The 17,359-nt window shown below is 39.5% G+C and overlaps 1 protein-coding gene across 1 annotated transcript in view; it reads right to left on the minus strand.

Annotated features, from left to right (window-relative positions):
- Positions 1–17,359, minus strand: part of FREM2 (FRAS1 related extracellular matrix 2) — a 159,660-nt gene that overhangs the window by 33,274 nt on the left and 109,027 nt on the right. The window contains exons 7-8 of the mRNA XM_035003501.1: positions 3,113–3,262; positions 1,255–1,464 (exon numbers count right to left, since the gene is read on the minus strand). Coding sequence (XP_034859392.1) covers positions 1,255–1,464; positions 3,113–3,262 — 360 coding nt within the window. The remainder of the gene's footprint in view (positions 1–1,254; positions 1,465–3,112; positions 3,263–17,359) is intronic.

The following is a 17,359-nucleotide window of genomic DNA, read 5'->3' on the forward strand; positions in this document are numbered from 1 at the left end:
GTCTGTATTTAAGTGATACCGATGATGGGTAAATAGGTCTCATTAACAATAGGTTACACTCTCCCAAGCAATGTCAAGATCATCATGTTTGAAAATTATTCAGAATTCCTTCTGAGGATGTGTCAGAGAGCCCTCCCACGTATCCAGCAGCTGCTTGTCTTACAACTATGTTTTCGGCATCTTATTAGGGAAATTTCAGGAGTGTCTGGGTGTAAGGAGATGACAGAAAGTCTTGTGTTGAGAAGTGGAAAAAGACCATTACATGTGGTTGGCTCCACCTATCTATGGTGAGGGAACTCTTCCCCTCCCCCCCATTATTGTATTTTTATTAAAAAAATTTTTTTTTTATTAATATATGATGTATTACTTTTCAGGGGCACAGGTCTGTATTTTTCAGGGGTACAGGTCTGTGATTCCTCAGTCTTACATAATTCACAGCGCTCACCATAGCACATACCCTTCCCAATGTCCATCACCCAGCCACCCCATCCCTCCCGCCCCCCAACACTCCAGCAACCCTCAGTTTGTTTCCTGAGATTAAGAGTCTCTTATGGTTTGTCTCCCTCTCTGGTTTCGTCTTGTTTCATTTTTCCCTCCCTTCCCTTATGATCCTCTGTCTCGTTTCTCAAATTGTGGTGAGGGAACTCTTGAGACACAATCAAGATATTGCTGGCAAGCTCACTTTTTTTTTTTTTTTTAATTTGAAAGGACTGCCTAATTTTATCAAAATGGTCAGAAGGACAAATGAAGACGTGGTCAGACAGGGTATTGTTATGGGTTGAATTGCTTCCCCTCCAAATTCATAGATTAAAGTCCTAACCCCCACAACCTGAAAATGTGACCTTGTTTGAGGCTATAGTCTTTATTGAGGTAATCAAGTAAAAATGAGTTCCTTAGAGTGGGCCCTAACTTAATAGAACTGCTGTCTTTATAAATAGGGGAAATTTAGACACTGTGACACACACAGAAGATATAAAGACCCATAGGGACAAGATGGGTATCTACAAGCCAAAGACAAAGGCGTGGAACAGATCCTTCCCATGCAGCCCTCAGAAGGAACCAACCCTGCCAACACCTTGACTTTGGACTTCTAGCCTCCAGCACTGTGAGACGAGAATTTCTGAGTCCATAGGACTTTTTATGGCAGCCCTAGCAAACTTATATACATATATAAACCGCAGGTCATCATTTTACTTAATCTGTATATAAATAGCCTATGAATGTAATTATCATTGTAAATGAATAAACACTCACAATCCGAGACAGAATCATTTATGGACACTGTGGCTTTGCTGGGCTCGCCGAGGGCAGCATTCATAGGCATACGAAGCACTAGTTCAAATTTCTCAATTCCCTCCAGCACCGGTTGCCCAAGGTCATCCAGGATGATAACACGAACAGTCTGCATGTTGACTCCAGGTGCAAAATCTAAATTCCGACTGATTCCCACATAGTCTGTTCCAGCTATACGCATAACAAAAGAATTATTCAGTTGGGGACTGACTAAACTAAATTATGAGAAGCAAATTATATAGATCTATTTATGATTCTTTTTTAAAAAAATATAGAGACCAGTATAACATTACAGAAAAATACATTCAGGGAAATGCAAAGGATTAGTATCATACTGGTTTTCAAGATGGTAGAACAAAGGTCTACCATCTGAAACTTTATTTTATTTACATCTAATGAGTTAGTTTAGCTTTGGTTATATAATCCCTCTATCTTTATTTTGGAATTCTTGAAGGGAGCTAATAAAAATGACGTCTGAAATAATCAGCACATGAATCATATATGTGATCATCATAAATGACCTATAAAATATATACATTTAAATTTTGTTAACATCAGTTAAATATCTGTATTTATTTTCCAAAGCTACAAGAGAATATCCTATTTAGGTGTGTGTTTGCCTGTTGGCTAAAGAAACACATTTCAGGTATAAGCTTTTGTCCCACACGATCCGCCCACACTCACGCCAGGCAAGGAGAGCAATCCTTTATTCTCAAAGACGTATTTGATTTTTGGCTTATTTTTTCAGACCATGGGATGCAAACCTAGTGTTGACACCTCCATTTATGTCTAAAGTAGTTACAAACAAAACTGTCTGTCAATTTTTAGGCCCCACATTCATAAAGACTGGGAGTGGGTGACAAGGGTTTGATATTATTGCTTCTTTGTTTTCATACCTTCTGTTCTTCTCTCATTTTATATATATTCTCTTTACTTCTGAATATACATCTATGAGTGTATCTGCCCTTAATTCATTTTTTAAAATCTCTATCTGTATCTCTTTGTGGTTCTTCTTGTATTTTTCTTTTCCTCTGCTTCTTCATCTTTATTCTCACCTCTTTCTCTGATTTGAATTTTTCTTAAAAAATAACTAATTTGGTGAATCAAATGCTTATTGGACACTTACTACATGCAAAGCATCATGCTGGTTCCAGTACGTGGTATGGGCCCCGTTTGCTTGGTGTGATAAGTATGTGATGGGCATATGATGTATGTGTGTGTGCACATAAGAAAGAAAGGGTGCATTGTTGGCAATTTAGGAGAGAAAAAAAAGGAAATTTCTAATCCTATGCTTACCCTAAACTTTATGATCAACTCTTCGGAGATGTAAATCCCAGAATAAAAGGCAAGTGCTTCCTGGCTAGGGTAGCTTATATAATGAAGTGTGGAAAAAGCCTTTGGCTCTGAAGTGTTTATGGGAGCATCTGGTTAAAATGAAGAGGGAACCAAGTTGGAGATGCACATCTGCATGACACTTACACGTCATTAGATTTCTGTGAGGGTGGCCAGCATGAACATTCTTGTGCATACCAATGCCATAATACTCAGGTGTAGAGAACCAAATTCATGCAAATACAGGCATTAGAATTTAGGGTCATTGACTTACACGTTTGCAACGTAGCCTCCTTTTCAATGTATTTTCTCACAGTAATACATAGAGCCTAGACTTACCTACGATATAATAATAATTTCAGAAAATAATTCCATTCATCCAGACCACTTTCACAGGCGTGAAGTAGTTTAGCTTTAAAGTATTTTGCGTCAAGGTGAGCTCAACCCAGGAGAACGATCAAAAGAGCTGCCATAGGAAACCTCTCACCGTCAGCAGAGGGAGGATCCGTTTTTCGGGATCTGACTGTGACACTGGAAGACCTGGATAGGTCCGTGCCTGTTCTCCACACCCGCACCTCTGCGTAGCCGGCGCTCTCGTCCACGGGGTACTCGACGTCGCCAAAGTAGAAGACAGGTTCTGGGAAGAAGGAAACAGTGCCCCGGTGGTTAACTGTTTTCTTCCGCATCAAGCCAGACTGATGGAATTCCAGAGTAGAGTTAGCTTCCTTTTACTGACTCCCTTCTATCATATTTTCTCCTTTCAGTAAGATAACATCCCTTTAATCTGTAGATTTATATAATTTTCAGGTCAAAAGACCTCTGCTGAAAAGCAAAAATACTTATGGATAAGTGCTTCGCGGAACATTCTCGTCTTGAGGCTTGAGTTACTTTGTCCCCCATCTGTGAGATTATAAGTGGCTCTAAATGTACTTCCTGTTCAGTTGAGCTGGTCCCCCAAATAGTCCCCCAAAGGAAACAAAACACACAGGCTGAAATGCAGTAAGTTTGGTCCGACTGCTCATTGTATCGTCATCTGGAGACTATTTGTATGAGGACATCTTCTGGTCCGTTACATATGGCCTTAATCCAGCGTCTTTGGGTCTATAATAACCACTGCAGAGTTAGCACCTATTGGCATAACTAGACTAAACAACTATAATCACCAGTCCTCATGACCTTGGGGAGACCCGGACATGACTGTAGGTTACCTGTAGAGTTTTGGGGGTGCCTAATACCAACTGAGATTCCACTAGAGAAATAAGCTCCTACCAAGGGATTTGTCTTAAACATGTATGAAAACGATGGGACTTAGTCATGAAGGCAGGACATGTGTCTTGGAGACTCTGTTTTTCTCTGGTACTGGTGGTGATGAATTGATCCAATCATCGTCACTCTGACTCCTCCTGTGATGGACAGTTTCCCTGGTGAGACAGCTGCCAAGTCACAGGGGCAGTAGCAGTCAGCTGAATAACGAGGGACACTGAGAGAGAATTCGTGGGCTGACTTATAAAAAAACTTACTCTGAAATATTTATAGGCCATAAAAAAGCATAGAAATAATATAGAGGGTATATTTTTACCCACTGTGAGTTTGTTTTATAACCAAACCTTGACAAGGATAAATTAATTTGAGTGTAGACACAGAATAATAGCCCTTTGACTTGAGACTTTATAGTCATCTCTGTCTGGTTTCACAAGACTCAAAAGGACTGAGTCTTAAAGAGTCATATAGCTCATCAATGTTCTTCAAACACAAGACCCTTAAAGAGACGACCATCATGTCTCAGAGCATCTAACTGAATCACTAAACACACAAAAATCAAGCAAAACCCTACAATCAGGGCTTACAACCAAAGGCAATCCATTTTGCGCACTGTTTAAATTGAGCATAAATTCTTTATTTTTCTGACCCAAATAAATTACCTTTATTAAAACTAGAAAATTATGTTTTCTTTGTTTTTCCATATGGGGGGGCATAATAAAAGGCATGCAGTTCCCCTGAACTCTTGGATAATACAAAACCAACCTTGGAAATTTTGTTTGCCTATTTTGGTTCATGGGGTGATAAATCTGCCCAGGGCATACATCACCTCCTTCTCATCCTTTCAACTTGGTCGGTGTTAGGGCAAGTGAGTGTGTGTGTACAGATGAGGGTGTTAGCTTATTAACCTTAGTCAAGGCAGGCCTCAAATACAGGCCAATAAATTCCTTACATTTCTCACACCTAAGGAGGGGGCAAAGGTGAAGACAGAACTCTGAAAATGCTTATTCTGACCAGATGGCCAAACCAGGCACATCTGTATGTTTTTTCAAAGGCTTTTAACATTATTATGGAGGCTTGATCATTGGCATCCAACGTGATCTCTGTCTCTTCACATTGCTGGCAAGCCATATCATTGTACAAGTTAAGTTTCTGAGTTATGGGAGAGAGCCATGAAGTGTGGTGAGGGGGAGAATCTATATAACAGAACCTCCTATCTTCCGATTTCCCTCCTCCTCACAGATATATATAGAAGTGGGACAGATTAAATCATGTAAGGGAATATGACTGTTAAACACCGGATGGGCTACATATCAGAGACAAACTGATGCAAAACATGTGTGTGTTTAGACTCATTTTGTCAACAGTGTGTCAGAATTTTTATGTTATAGTTTAATGGGTAATTCATATAAGGAAAAAGTCCTATGTAGTACTCTGAAAATTATGTCAATCAGCATATGGAGCAATGATAATAGTTACTGTATGAGAACATGAACTATGTGTCTGACATATATGCTTTATAGGCGTGTGTGTGTGTGTGGCAGAGAGGGGGAGAGAGAGAAGAGAGAGCGATGAGAGGGCCTGGCACACGTGACAATGCAATAAATAATATGATTTATGTGAATTGATACAAACAGTATGATCATAATTGCTTATTGGATGGTATGTTGTTACCTCCAGCAGAAAGAAAGAGGGGAAATGGAAAAAAGTTTTAATCCTAAACCTCTCAATTTTACTACAGCAACCAATAGAAGCATTAGAAAAGATATTTATTTCCTTAAAATTAATTTGTTGAAAATCGGTAGATTTACGTGATTCTTCTCCCTCCTATGCTTCACTGATGACAACTAGGAAATCGATCTATTAATCAATTGTAATCATTGCGGCAAATGTTAGAGTGATTAATATAAGCTTAAAACACACTTCAATCGTTTTTATAAGAAACAGTTCTTGTTAACCGCCTAGTTTCTTAGGATATGAGATAAAAATAAGTGGCTGGACATGAGTACCTCTCTATCTTTTCAGTGTAGTTGAATGAGAACTGAAAAGAATAATCATTATCATTTCAATTTCTCAATACCTTGTCAAAAATCTCTACAACTTTAATATTGTTTATAACTGTTACCATTTGGACAGAATCTCATGTAATATAAATGAGTTAAAAATCCTTCAAGCAGTGAATTGAGTTATAATCACTGAAGATAAATGGCAAGATGTTCCTGGAACATTTTAATGTGTAGGTAATAAGCAAGCAAAAGGAAGCAAAAGGTAAATAAACCAAGACTGCCAACAGCTGAAGGATACCTACACGGAATCCAGAAGAATGGCTTGTTCTGGGAAATTACTCTCATTTATGAGCAAGATTTTAACTCCCCTTTCTTCGGCAACATGTTTGTTTTTGTCTAGGAGCTTGGCTTCTCTTAAAATTTCACTGCAGACCTTTGCCTATTAGTTTTGTAGAGACCCACATTACAACTTCAAGTACTTTAGAAAAAGCCTATTTATTCTGTAATCAGATCTCAAATAGGCTCTGTGCTGTATAAGTTCATAGTCTTAATGGAAAACACAGTAGGTGGCTGATATTATGACCTGAAATGAGAGAAGAATCTAATAAAGTCATGTATCCTACAGCCTGCACCAGAGAATACCATAAAGCAGTTACTCCTCACCACTCCGGGACACATTAATGATAATCCGGAATGCATGTTTATTCCCTCTGCAGAGGAAAGGTAAATTATACCCAGTAAGTGTGTGTCTGAGCAGTGCAAAGGAGCTTTTAATTTAGCCCAGTGAAACTTACAAGGGAAGCCAAACTATTCTCTGTATCCTTTGTGGTGTTACTCTTAAGTAGAGGGCACAGATGAAGCTATTGACTACAGAGAAGTCTATGTTAGCTCTTTAAACAATAACACGCTTGTAAAGAATTTACACGCTTAAAAAAATGAACACACTTTTCGGGGGGGGGGGTACTTTCACCACAAACAGCAGGGATAGGATCCTGTCTGTTTCTCACAAATGTGGTTGATGAGGAGGCTTGGCAAGCCAGATAAGACATTCACAAGGACAAAGGGAAAATAACTTAAGTTTTTCCCCAGAGGGAAAAAGTAAACTTTTTTTTTTTTTTTTTGCTAAGTCTATGGTGTCTAGATTGATGTTTACAATTACATTGTGTCTCATGAGATGAAAGAAAGAGGTGCCAGTAGTAATTGCTATCTGGAGCCAAATCTTATTTACTCACGTGTACAAGGACCATCAGTCAAGGAAGCTTTGTAGTTCTAACTAACATGTTTGCTTAGAACGGAACAAAAATGCAAGCTTTCATGCTGTCTTTTGGTTTAGCGCTGAAAATAATACAAAGAAACCTCCCTAAATTATTTTCAACTCAGGTCTCTGTTCTGAGCTCTGGACCTTGATAGCTAGCTGCCTCCTCAGCCCTGTGCGCCTCACAGCAAACTTCTTCCAAAGAAAGTCAGGAGAGTCACCTCCACTGCCCACTCCTGGTTTCTCTTGGGCTCAAGGGCCACTTTCCTAGATTTGGCCACCACACTTGTCATTGTAATCCCACCCCCCCACACACACCCACTTAACCAGGCTCTTAACCAAAAAGTTCATCCCATGAAGCAAATTTCATCATGGTAATCCAGCTACAGAAAACCTGTCAGTGTTCCTCACCATTCGTAGATTGCTCGCAAACTCCTTTTTTTTTTTTTTTAAAGATTATTTATTTATTTATTTGACAGAGAGAGACACAGCGAGAGAGGGAACACAAGCAGGGGGAGTGGGAGAGGGAGAAGCAGGCTCCCCGCAGAGCAGGGAGCCCGATGCGGGACTCGATCCCAGGACCCCAGGATCATGACCTGAGCCGAAGGCAGTAGCTTAACCGACTGAGCCACCCAGGCGCCCATTGCTCGCAAACTCCTTAACATGCTTTACAAGACATTGGAGCCTCTGGTCTCAGTTTACCTTTAGATCTCATTTTAGGGCCCCTTCTGCTCAATAGTCTAGAGTCTTGAATGTCTTAAAAGTGTTGCTTCCAGGCTTTGCTGTAGCACCCCCTGGGTTTTGCACACTCCTTTCCTCCTCCTCATGGGGGTAACCCCTGCTCCTTCCAGACTTCTGCTTAGAAGTTACTTGTGCTAGGAAGCACTCTGTCTTCCCCATCCAAGGCCCCACTCTCTCCACTGGTGGGGTCTCCGAGTTTTCTGGGGGGAGGAATTAAGCCTCCTTCATTCACTGGTGTTTCTCCAATACTTAATGTAATGAATGCTTGGCAGTAGGTGCTCAATCAACATTTGTAGAGTGAAGGAACATCAATAAAATAGGATTTTTTTTCAGAACAAATGAATAAATACATCTTTGTGGTGGGTGAGTTAGAAGACTACACTCTTGGGACACCTGGGTGGCTCAGTTGGTTAAGTGTCCAACTTTTGATTTAGGCTCAGGTCAGGATCTCAGGGTCGTGGGATTGAGCCCTACATTGGGCTCTGAGCTCAGGGGGGAGTCTACTTGAGATTCTTTCTCTCTCCCTCTGCTCCCCTCCCCCAACCTGGTCTGTCCCTCTCTCAAATAAATAAATAAATCTTCAAAGAAGAGTACATTCTTAGCATCAGGTAATGGGAGTAAAGAAGCCTCTGAAGAAGGAGCAAGTGGTTATCCTTGTAGTAAAAGGACTTCGTAGGGCTGCCTTTTGGATCTGGAGAAGTCCAAGGGGAAAGGGAACTGAATCACAGTGAACTCAAAGAAAGAGGGTTCTTTCTCTTTTTTAATCCTTTGCCTCCAGGGAATTCCGAGTAGGATGTGCATCGGAATCTCCCAAGATCAGGGGCGCCTGGGTGGCTCAGTCGTTAAGCCTCTGCCTTGGGCTCAGGTTGTGATCCCAGGGTCCTGGGATTGAGCCCCACATCGGGCTCCCTGCTTCTCCCTCTGCCGCTCTCCCTGCTTGTGCTCTCTCTCAAATAAATAAATAAAATCTTAAAAAGAAAACAAAAAAAAAGAATCACCCAAGATTTAAAAACTGATTGGATGCTAGGCCTCACCTCCAGTTTATGGAATTAGAATTTCCAGGGGGCACTCCAGGCACCAGTGTTTTTTGTGTTTTTAATGAAAAATATTTTTTATAGTAGTTTTCAGTTCACAGCAAAATTGAGCAGAAGGAAAAGAGATTTCCCATATCCTCCTGACCCCCTCCCACACTGCACCAGTGTTTTTAAAAACCTTCACAGGTTTCAGCATTCTGTGTGTTGTTTTAGCTCATTTCCGTGTCTTTAGCAAAAAATGACTACTTGTTGGGTATCACACTAATTGTTTTGATTCAATATCTTCATCCTCACCATCACCTTATGAGGTATGTACTATATTAATCTTGTTTTCACAGAGAAGGAAACTAAGGATTAAGGAGGTTAAGAGACTTGTCCAAAGTCACACATGAGGGAAACGGTGGACACCTAGACAAAGCCCGAGCCCTTAACTGAACTAACTAACATTAGCTAAGGCAAGAGAGGAGTCCTAATACAAAAGGTTTTCAAGCACCGGGTGACATACGGAAGTGCTGAATCACTATATTGTACACCTGAAACTAATGTAACAGTGACTTCTGCTTAAAGGCAGTTTTGTGATTTTCTATCTTACCTTCTCTAATCTAGCAGCAATGATAGATTAAAAATTAAAGGTAATATGCCATTTGTTTTTGGTAGCTTTGATGATTTTCCCCTTTATTGTTAACATACTTGATAAGGACAGGAAGAGCTATACTCCAAACAAGGTAAACATCTCTGTGAACTAAAAAGGTAAGACCATCATAGTGATGAGTGGAGCCAATGGTTGTGCTCATCTCTGAAGTCTGAGGATGGGCTGTAACTCAACATTTGAGTCATAGAAACCAAACGAAAACATAATTCAAAAGTGAGGGCAAAATAGGTATTTCTAGGCAACAAAGATGAAGAGGTTTTTACTCATCTATAGATGCGCACTGAGAAACTGCTAAAAGCACAGAAAAAATACATAAATTCAAAGGGAAGAACTGCATATATAAGAACTAATAAAATATGCTGGTAAATCCAACTAACTATTAACTACAGGCATAAATAAGAATCATAGTTGATATTTTTCAGTAGCATTATTAACTAAAGTCCAAGTATGATTTAAAGCAAAATCATTAATAAAAAGGAACTCTCTATATAAAGAGATAGTTCACCAAGCTTATGTAATAATCCTGAATTTGTATTGAAATATATAAAGCAAAAATTGACAAGATTACAGGAAAATATTGATTAATCTCCAATTATAGTGGGTTTTTTAAATTGTACAATTCTCAGAAAATGATAGATAAGTCAGAACAATTTGTAGAAATACAAAAAAAATTGCAACATAATCTTTGCCTAATGTATGTATGAGTCTGTGCTCCCCAAAACAAAAGATTAGTATCCAAAATAAATTAAACTTCCCATGAAACTATTAAAAAAAGTCTTTTGTTGTTGTTGTTGTTGTTGTTAAGAGAGTAAGAGAGAGAGAGTGTGCATGCAAGCGGGGAGGGAGAGGAAGAGAGAGAATCTTAAGCAGGCTCCATGCCCTGTGCAGAGCCTGATGTGGGCTCAATCTCATGACCTGAATTGAAATAAACAGTCGGACACTTAACTGACTGAGCCACCCAGGCACCCCTATAGCAAAAATTCTAAAGCAAATGGAAATATTGCAGTTATATAAACATTCAAGTCTCAGAAGAAGAAACTTCCATTGTTATATGTAAATAACCTTAAAACAAGACATTATTTAGTACTCATAAAACTCAAAAAATAATACTCATAAAATTTAATATGCACAAAACCTAAAAGTTCAACAGGATGAGAAAAAAGACATTGTCAGATGCTGCTGGTGGGAGTGCAAACAGATTATCTAGCATGACCCATCAATCCTACCTTTTGGTAAATATCCTACAGAAGTTCTGCACGTGTATACTTAGAAATATTTACAAGTATGTTTAATGCAACATTATTTATACTTACAAAACAAGGACAAAACTCAAATGTTCATGAGTAAGAGAATGTATAATTAAAACTCATCTAAATGTAATGACTAAGTTGTATACCTGAAGCTAATGTAACACTGTGTGTCAACCATACTAAAACAAAACAAAACAAATTAAAAACAAAAAGCCACACTCATCTAAATGCTTCAAAATAACAGATCTTGGAAACACTATGTTAATTAAAAAAAAAAAAGCAAGTTGCAATAGACACATAACCAATTCATGATCATTGCAGCTTTGGGGGACTATGGTAGTTGAGTAATACCAGAGAGGACTTCCATTTCATGAAAAGTGTTTAATTCCTTTAAAAGATCTGAAGCAACTATGAAAAATGGTAACCATTAGTTTTAGATGGAGTGCATGTTATTCTGTATTATTTTTTACATTTTTGTAAAAAAAAATTTTTTACATGATAGTTATAGAATAATGTGCATAAGATAATTCATTTTATCGGGCGCCTGGGTGGCTCAGTTGGTTAAGCGACTGCCTTCAGCTCAGGTCATGATCCCAGGGTCCTGGGATCAAGTCCCGCATCAGGCTCCCTGCTCTGCGGGGAGCCTGCTTCTCCCTCTCCCACTCCCCCTGCTTGTGTTCCCTCTCTTGCTGTGTCTCTCTCTGTCAAATAAATAAATAAAATCTTTAAAAAAAAAAAGATAATTCATTTTATCAAAATGTATGTATATATTGTTTTTTTTAAAGATTTTATTTATTTATTTGAGAGACAGGGAGAGAGAGAGAGCACAGGCCGGGAGGTGGGGGCAGAGGGAAAGGGAGAAGCAGACTCCCCACTGAGCAGGGAGCTTGATGCGGGACTCGATCCCAGGACTGTGGGATCATGACCTGAGCTGAAGGCAGATGCTTAACCGACTGAGCCACCCAGGTGCCCTATATTGTTAATGCATAGAAAAATAGGACAGAATATATGTCAAGCTGCTAACTGGTTATTTCCTAGGGATGGCATTATGAGGAAATTTGACCTCCTTTGCTACACATTTCTAACATACATTAATTACATACATACACTTAACTTTTTTTTCAAGTAGCATGTATTATTTTGTAAATAAGAAAAACAAAGGGGGAAAATATGATGAATTTTCTCCTATAAATAACATCTTCAAAAAATTAGTTTTAAATAATTTTGACTGGGCCTTTCCCTACTTTTCTTTCAAGAAATACTTTAAATACATAAACATACATTCTTAAGAATGACCTCATAGCTAGGCTTTAAAAAGCATTTTCAAAATTCTTGTTGGAAAATAAAGTTCAAATGTGTATTTAAGGGGAAAGCTTAGGAGTATGTATCAGTTTAAAGGCATGTTTTGACATTTCTTTTTCTTGCCAACTATAATTTTCTCAGAGAGCATGAAGAAAAGTCAGTACATGTCTAGAATGCTGATAATTTAAGGACTGAAACTTCCCAAGATTTCAGCTGAGAATATATGGCAAGCTTTTCTCCAAAAGGATAATGTTATCAGAGATTTTATTGTCAATCTAGCTTCACTCCAAAACTCTGATTTTGTCTTTCCCAGGGTCTATATAAGTTTAAAATAAAGTTTAAATGTTATGCTCATCAGAATTTTCCACCATCTAGTAGCATTTGAAAGTCTTCTTGAATGTTCTTTATTCAACAAATACTGTTAAGCATCCTGCCTTCTAGGAGTGTGTTGTGGGTTTTTTGCATAACTTTTTATTTTTGTTTCTATCCTAATTGATATATTGCATAAACAGAAGGGGAATAAAACACTGGTCATGACCCACTAATGGATTTTTCAATCCAATGGGATGCAATTCACAATTTCCTAAACATTACTCTTTATTTATGGCAAGGTTTCCCAAAGATGGTCACATACCCGTATTGCAAGTCCCTGAGGTGTTTTTAAAATGTAAATTCCTGGGGTCTCACCTCAAATCAAAATCAAAATCTCAAAAAATTTCAACTGTCTCAGGTGAACAGCCTGCACACTGGAATCTGAGAATCATGGTTGGGGCGGGGGGTGGCATGGGGGTGCAGGGACCACACCAGGTCCTATGGTGCAGAGGTTCTCCGTGGGTTGTAGTGTGCTGGAGACAGCAGGATGGCATCCTGAACAAGAAAAATGCTCTGTATTCAGGCTGAGCAGGTTTTGACAGCAGTGAAAAGGAAGGACATCTCCAAAGGATTAGGAGCTGCCAAGTCCTGAGCATGTGCAGTGGGTTAAAAAGCAGTGTGGCTCAAGTATATGGAGTTCTCGAGAGCGCAAAGATGAGGGCGGAAGTTGAGGTTACAATCAGTGGTGGCTGTGTGTGTTCTTGTATTTGATGCCAAGAACTATGGACAATGGGCAGTCATTGATTGTTTTTAAGCGGAAGTGACACAATCAGGACTTGATTTGCAAAAAGGGGAACCAGGGTGAGAGAGGAAGGGCGAGATTAGAGGCTAGAAAAGGGTTACGGAACTACAATGGATGGAAGCGTTGGTGAGGTTTAAGATAGGGCCTGAAGGCAGGAAAATTGAGAATTCAGCTTCAAGAGGAGTCTCAAAAATAGAGTGGCAATGCTTTGTGATCAAGTAAATGTGGCCAGCGATAAGAAGTGGATGAGTAGGGGGTATCCAGCTTAGTCAATGGGGCAGCTTTTTAACCGTAAAGGGCATCCATGCTGTCAATCGTAGTTGCTTTCGCCAACCGACTGCTCTGCTCCATAATCTTTCTCTCTGCTTTCATTTGCTATCTTTCTCAAAACTCTTGGATGATATGTTTCTTCAAAAACGATTTACGAGCATGCTGTATTTACATCTGTGGATCCTTCCTTTAGGGCAGATGAAGATTCCCAGTTATTTGTAGTTAAGCCAGATGAGAGCATCCTCTAATTTTCACAGAGATAATATATTTAATTAAACCTAAAGGTACAAGTGCTTGGCTTGTCATAGGATCTCAATAAATGTGAATCATTATTTTCATTATATTTTACAGATACTTTCTATTCATATGTATATCATTACATCTAAAACCGAAAGTAATGATAAATATTAGACAACTAAATGACAGGTATGTGAGAAAGGATATTTACCTACAGCATCTGTGTGATAGAAAAAGATGTTACAGCCACACTGTGGAATACTATGTAGCCACTGAAAAGAATAAACAGGGTTTATGTGTGCTGGCATAAAAAGCTTTTCATGATATGATGCTCTGTGAAATAAACATAGCATGAGGTAATATGTATAATATGATCACGTAGGGATAACAAATACTTATTTTCAGTGCGTCTGAGCTGTTCTAATACATGTATCTCATTTAAACCTCCTGACTACCCTTTGAAGTAGGTACTATTACCATCTCCACTTTACTGATGATGACTGCTAACCAAGTCCAGACATTTAAGATCAATAGCCAGTACATGAAAGAAAATCAGACCCTCTGCTTCTAGAATATGTGCTAGTTGCCACTTCATTATAGCAATAATCACCTCTAATCAAAGTGATTGGATAAATGTGTGCATCTAAGTGTGTATATAAAAAATCCACACATCGCACTCAAGTGACCTCAAGGAAGAGGTGTGGGTTTGGTGAGAGACATAACCAGACTCTCCCCATTTAGCTGATGTACTTCTTTTTCGTATTCATGTAATACTTTTGTAATAAAAAGACTAATACTAAACGAGGGTTAACCTGCATAACGTACCTCCTTTAAACATAGATGCAAAATATTATTAAAGAGAAAGAGATTAATTAGAGAGCAAAAAGTCTGTCCTCTCCTGTTAAAATCTTTAAGACATTTTTTTACTCTTAACAGTTTCTGGCATCTTTACCGACTTGCTGTGGTATTTCACAGTGTTGTGGATGAGTACACTCCCGAGGGAACTGAGCTCTTACTTCACCTTCAAAGAAACCATTATCTCTGAGTCCCAAGGCCCTGCAAAATTGGTCTTTCCTTTCTTCTATGTAACCTACTCCCTGTTGACAGCTGCCAAGCCAGTCCTGCCCCCAACACTGCTCACACTGCACCTGACGCGCTATATTCAAACGACTCATCCACTCATTCGTGTCCCTCATTAGATCTTCCCAAAGGCAGAAACCGTGTATTGTTCATCTGTAAACTCCAAGGAGAAGCATGCAGCCCGGCATAGCAGGGGGTCATCAAAAAATGTGTGGAGACATAAGCGGGGAGGAATCACTGCTTCCAGAGTTTCTTATCCAAAGTAATCACTTTGGCTCCAAAGCTCCTCTTATGAGGGAGAATACACCAATTAATATTATAGTTACTGTCACAGTAATATAACAAAACAATTGCCACATTTACTGAGTGTCTGCCTCTGCCAGTCACATGAGAATGTCTAGAATCCTATTTCTTCTTTCTCTGAACACAATTAAATACCTGGAGAGGTGAACATTTTTAGAGTATTTTCTTTAAAGATGCGTAATGAGAGTCTCCTTGAGTGACAAGAGAGGAACACAATGGTCTACGTAAGAGAAAACTAGAATATTAGAGCTCATTATTCTTCAGTTGTGACGATAAATTTCTTCATCAAAATAATATATATGTATCGGGGCACCTGGGTGGCTCAGTGGGTTAAGCGACTGCCTTCGGCTCAGGTCATGATCCCGGAGTCCCGGGATCGAGTCCCGCATCCGGCTCCCTGCTCGGCGGGGAGTCTGCTTCTCCCTCTGACCCTCCTCCCTCTCGTGCTCTCTGTCTCTCATTCTCTCTCGCAAATAAATAAATAAAATCTTTAAAAAATATATATATATATGTATCATCATAGGAGGGGAAGAAAATGAGGTCTCACTTTAGGCTCAAACTCCCCATACCTTTAAAATTGTTACTGCTCCCAAAACCACCAATCAGAAGGCAAACGTGTACATTTTTATTCCTACTGACTAAAGTGAACTTTACAAGCAAGATTTCAGAATCAATGGAGATTCTGACATCAGGGTGATTTATGTGGGAATCCCAGCAGCTGAACGAAGACAGATTATGACCAACATAATGTCAAACACAATCTGTGTGCGGTCTCAGGAATAAAAGCATGGGGTTGACACTTGAAAAATAAACAACCTTGACCACAGACTACTCAACAATTGACACTTGAAACATGACCGCAGGCGGCAAAGGAAGGGACTCCAGAATAAACAGCCGACACGACTCCATTTCAAGCTGAGAGGAATGTGCTCCTTTATTGTAAGGATCCTTCTTCCTTGTTCCTCCTTGTAAGTCCACCACACTAGCAGCTTTGCCTTTGCTCCATCACTTCTAGGGTAGTACATGAAAGGGGTCCCAAGAGTCTTCCATCCTTTTGTGTTTGGGTGGGGGGAAAATGCACCCGACTGTTCCACAAACCCTGGGTGCTAGTCTCTTTTTAGGCACTTCTGAAATGCCTGACATTGGCAAAGTCAGCCTCTTTGGTTCTTGGCTTTCTGGTCTACAATATGGGGGTAATCCAGGTGGGTCTGTGTGAAGTCATATCACCGAGCTTTCAGGTCTGTGCACATTCTTCTTGCCCTTCTTGGAGACGGGTGTTTTCCTTGTCAATATGATACTAGTTGGCAGCGATTTCTCTCATTTAACATTCACGCAACCTGTTCATGCTCACTTCCTGCATTCTTTATTGAAGAGAAAATAGTTGCTTCCCCTCAAGGAAAAATACTTAGAAGACCACTCTTGTCTCAGAAATGGTTTGCAAACTAAGGATAAACCCTAAACCAAGATGATAAAAATGTAGACATTATGATTTTTCGTGTGACTTCTTACATTCAGATAAAATGTACTCAGTAACATACAGGACCTCCTAAGATAGCACCTTGTTTAATTATTCAAACTTGTGCTCTGTTTTAATTTATAAAGAATCAAAAACTAATTTTTTAAAGAAGTAAAATTAAAAAATAAAGCCACAGGGGCGCCTGGGTGGCTCAGTTGGTTGAGCGTCCGACTCTTGATTTCGGCTCAGGTCATGATCTCAGGTGATGAGATTGAGCCCTGTGTCGGGCTACGTGCTCAGTGGTGTGTCTGCTTAGGATTCTCTCTTTCCCTCTCCCTCTGCCCCTCCCCCTGCTTGTGCACACACAAGCTCTCTCAAAAATAAAATAAAATAAAGCCATATCACTTCCTAGGGTGTGTTTCCATACAACTTGAGTTGGGATTCAGGAACAGTTGTGGCTGAGACGTGTGATCTTAGTGGTTAAAGGGTAGCTCAGAGAGGAGGTCAGTAATGGAATTGGGCAGCTAAATAAATGGCTTATATAGGGAAAGTTAAAAGCCAATTCAAGACCGTTAGCGTTCAGATAAATATAGTGTCACTAAGAAGCTGCTGAGCATCTATAATCTAACAGCTGAACAGAAACTGGAGCGGACAAAGTTGTCCGGGGAGGCAATGGCAATGCCTCTTTTCAACCTTTAGGTGGGAGACTGACATTGGTTGTCAGAGAAGGACCTCAAAAATTCAAGTGAGCTAAAAGGTACCCATTTTGTTCTT

The sequence above is a fragment of the Mirounga leonina genome, unplaced genomic scaffold (genome assembly GCF_011800145.1).
Source record: "Mirounga leonina isolate KUSES-001 unplaced genomic scaffold, KU_Mleo_1.0 Mir_127, whole genome shotgun sequence".
Taxonomy (NCBI): Eukaryota; Metazoa; Chordata; class Mammalia; order Carnivora; family Phocidae; genus Mirounga; species Mirounga leonina.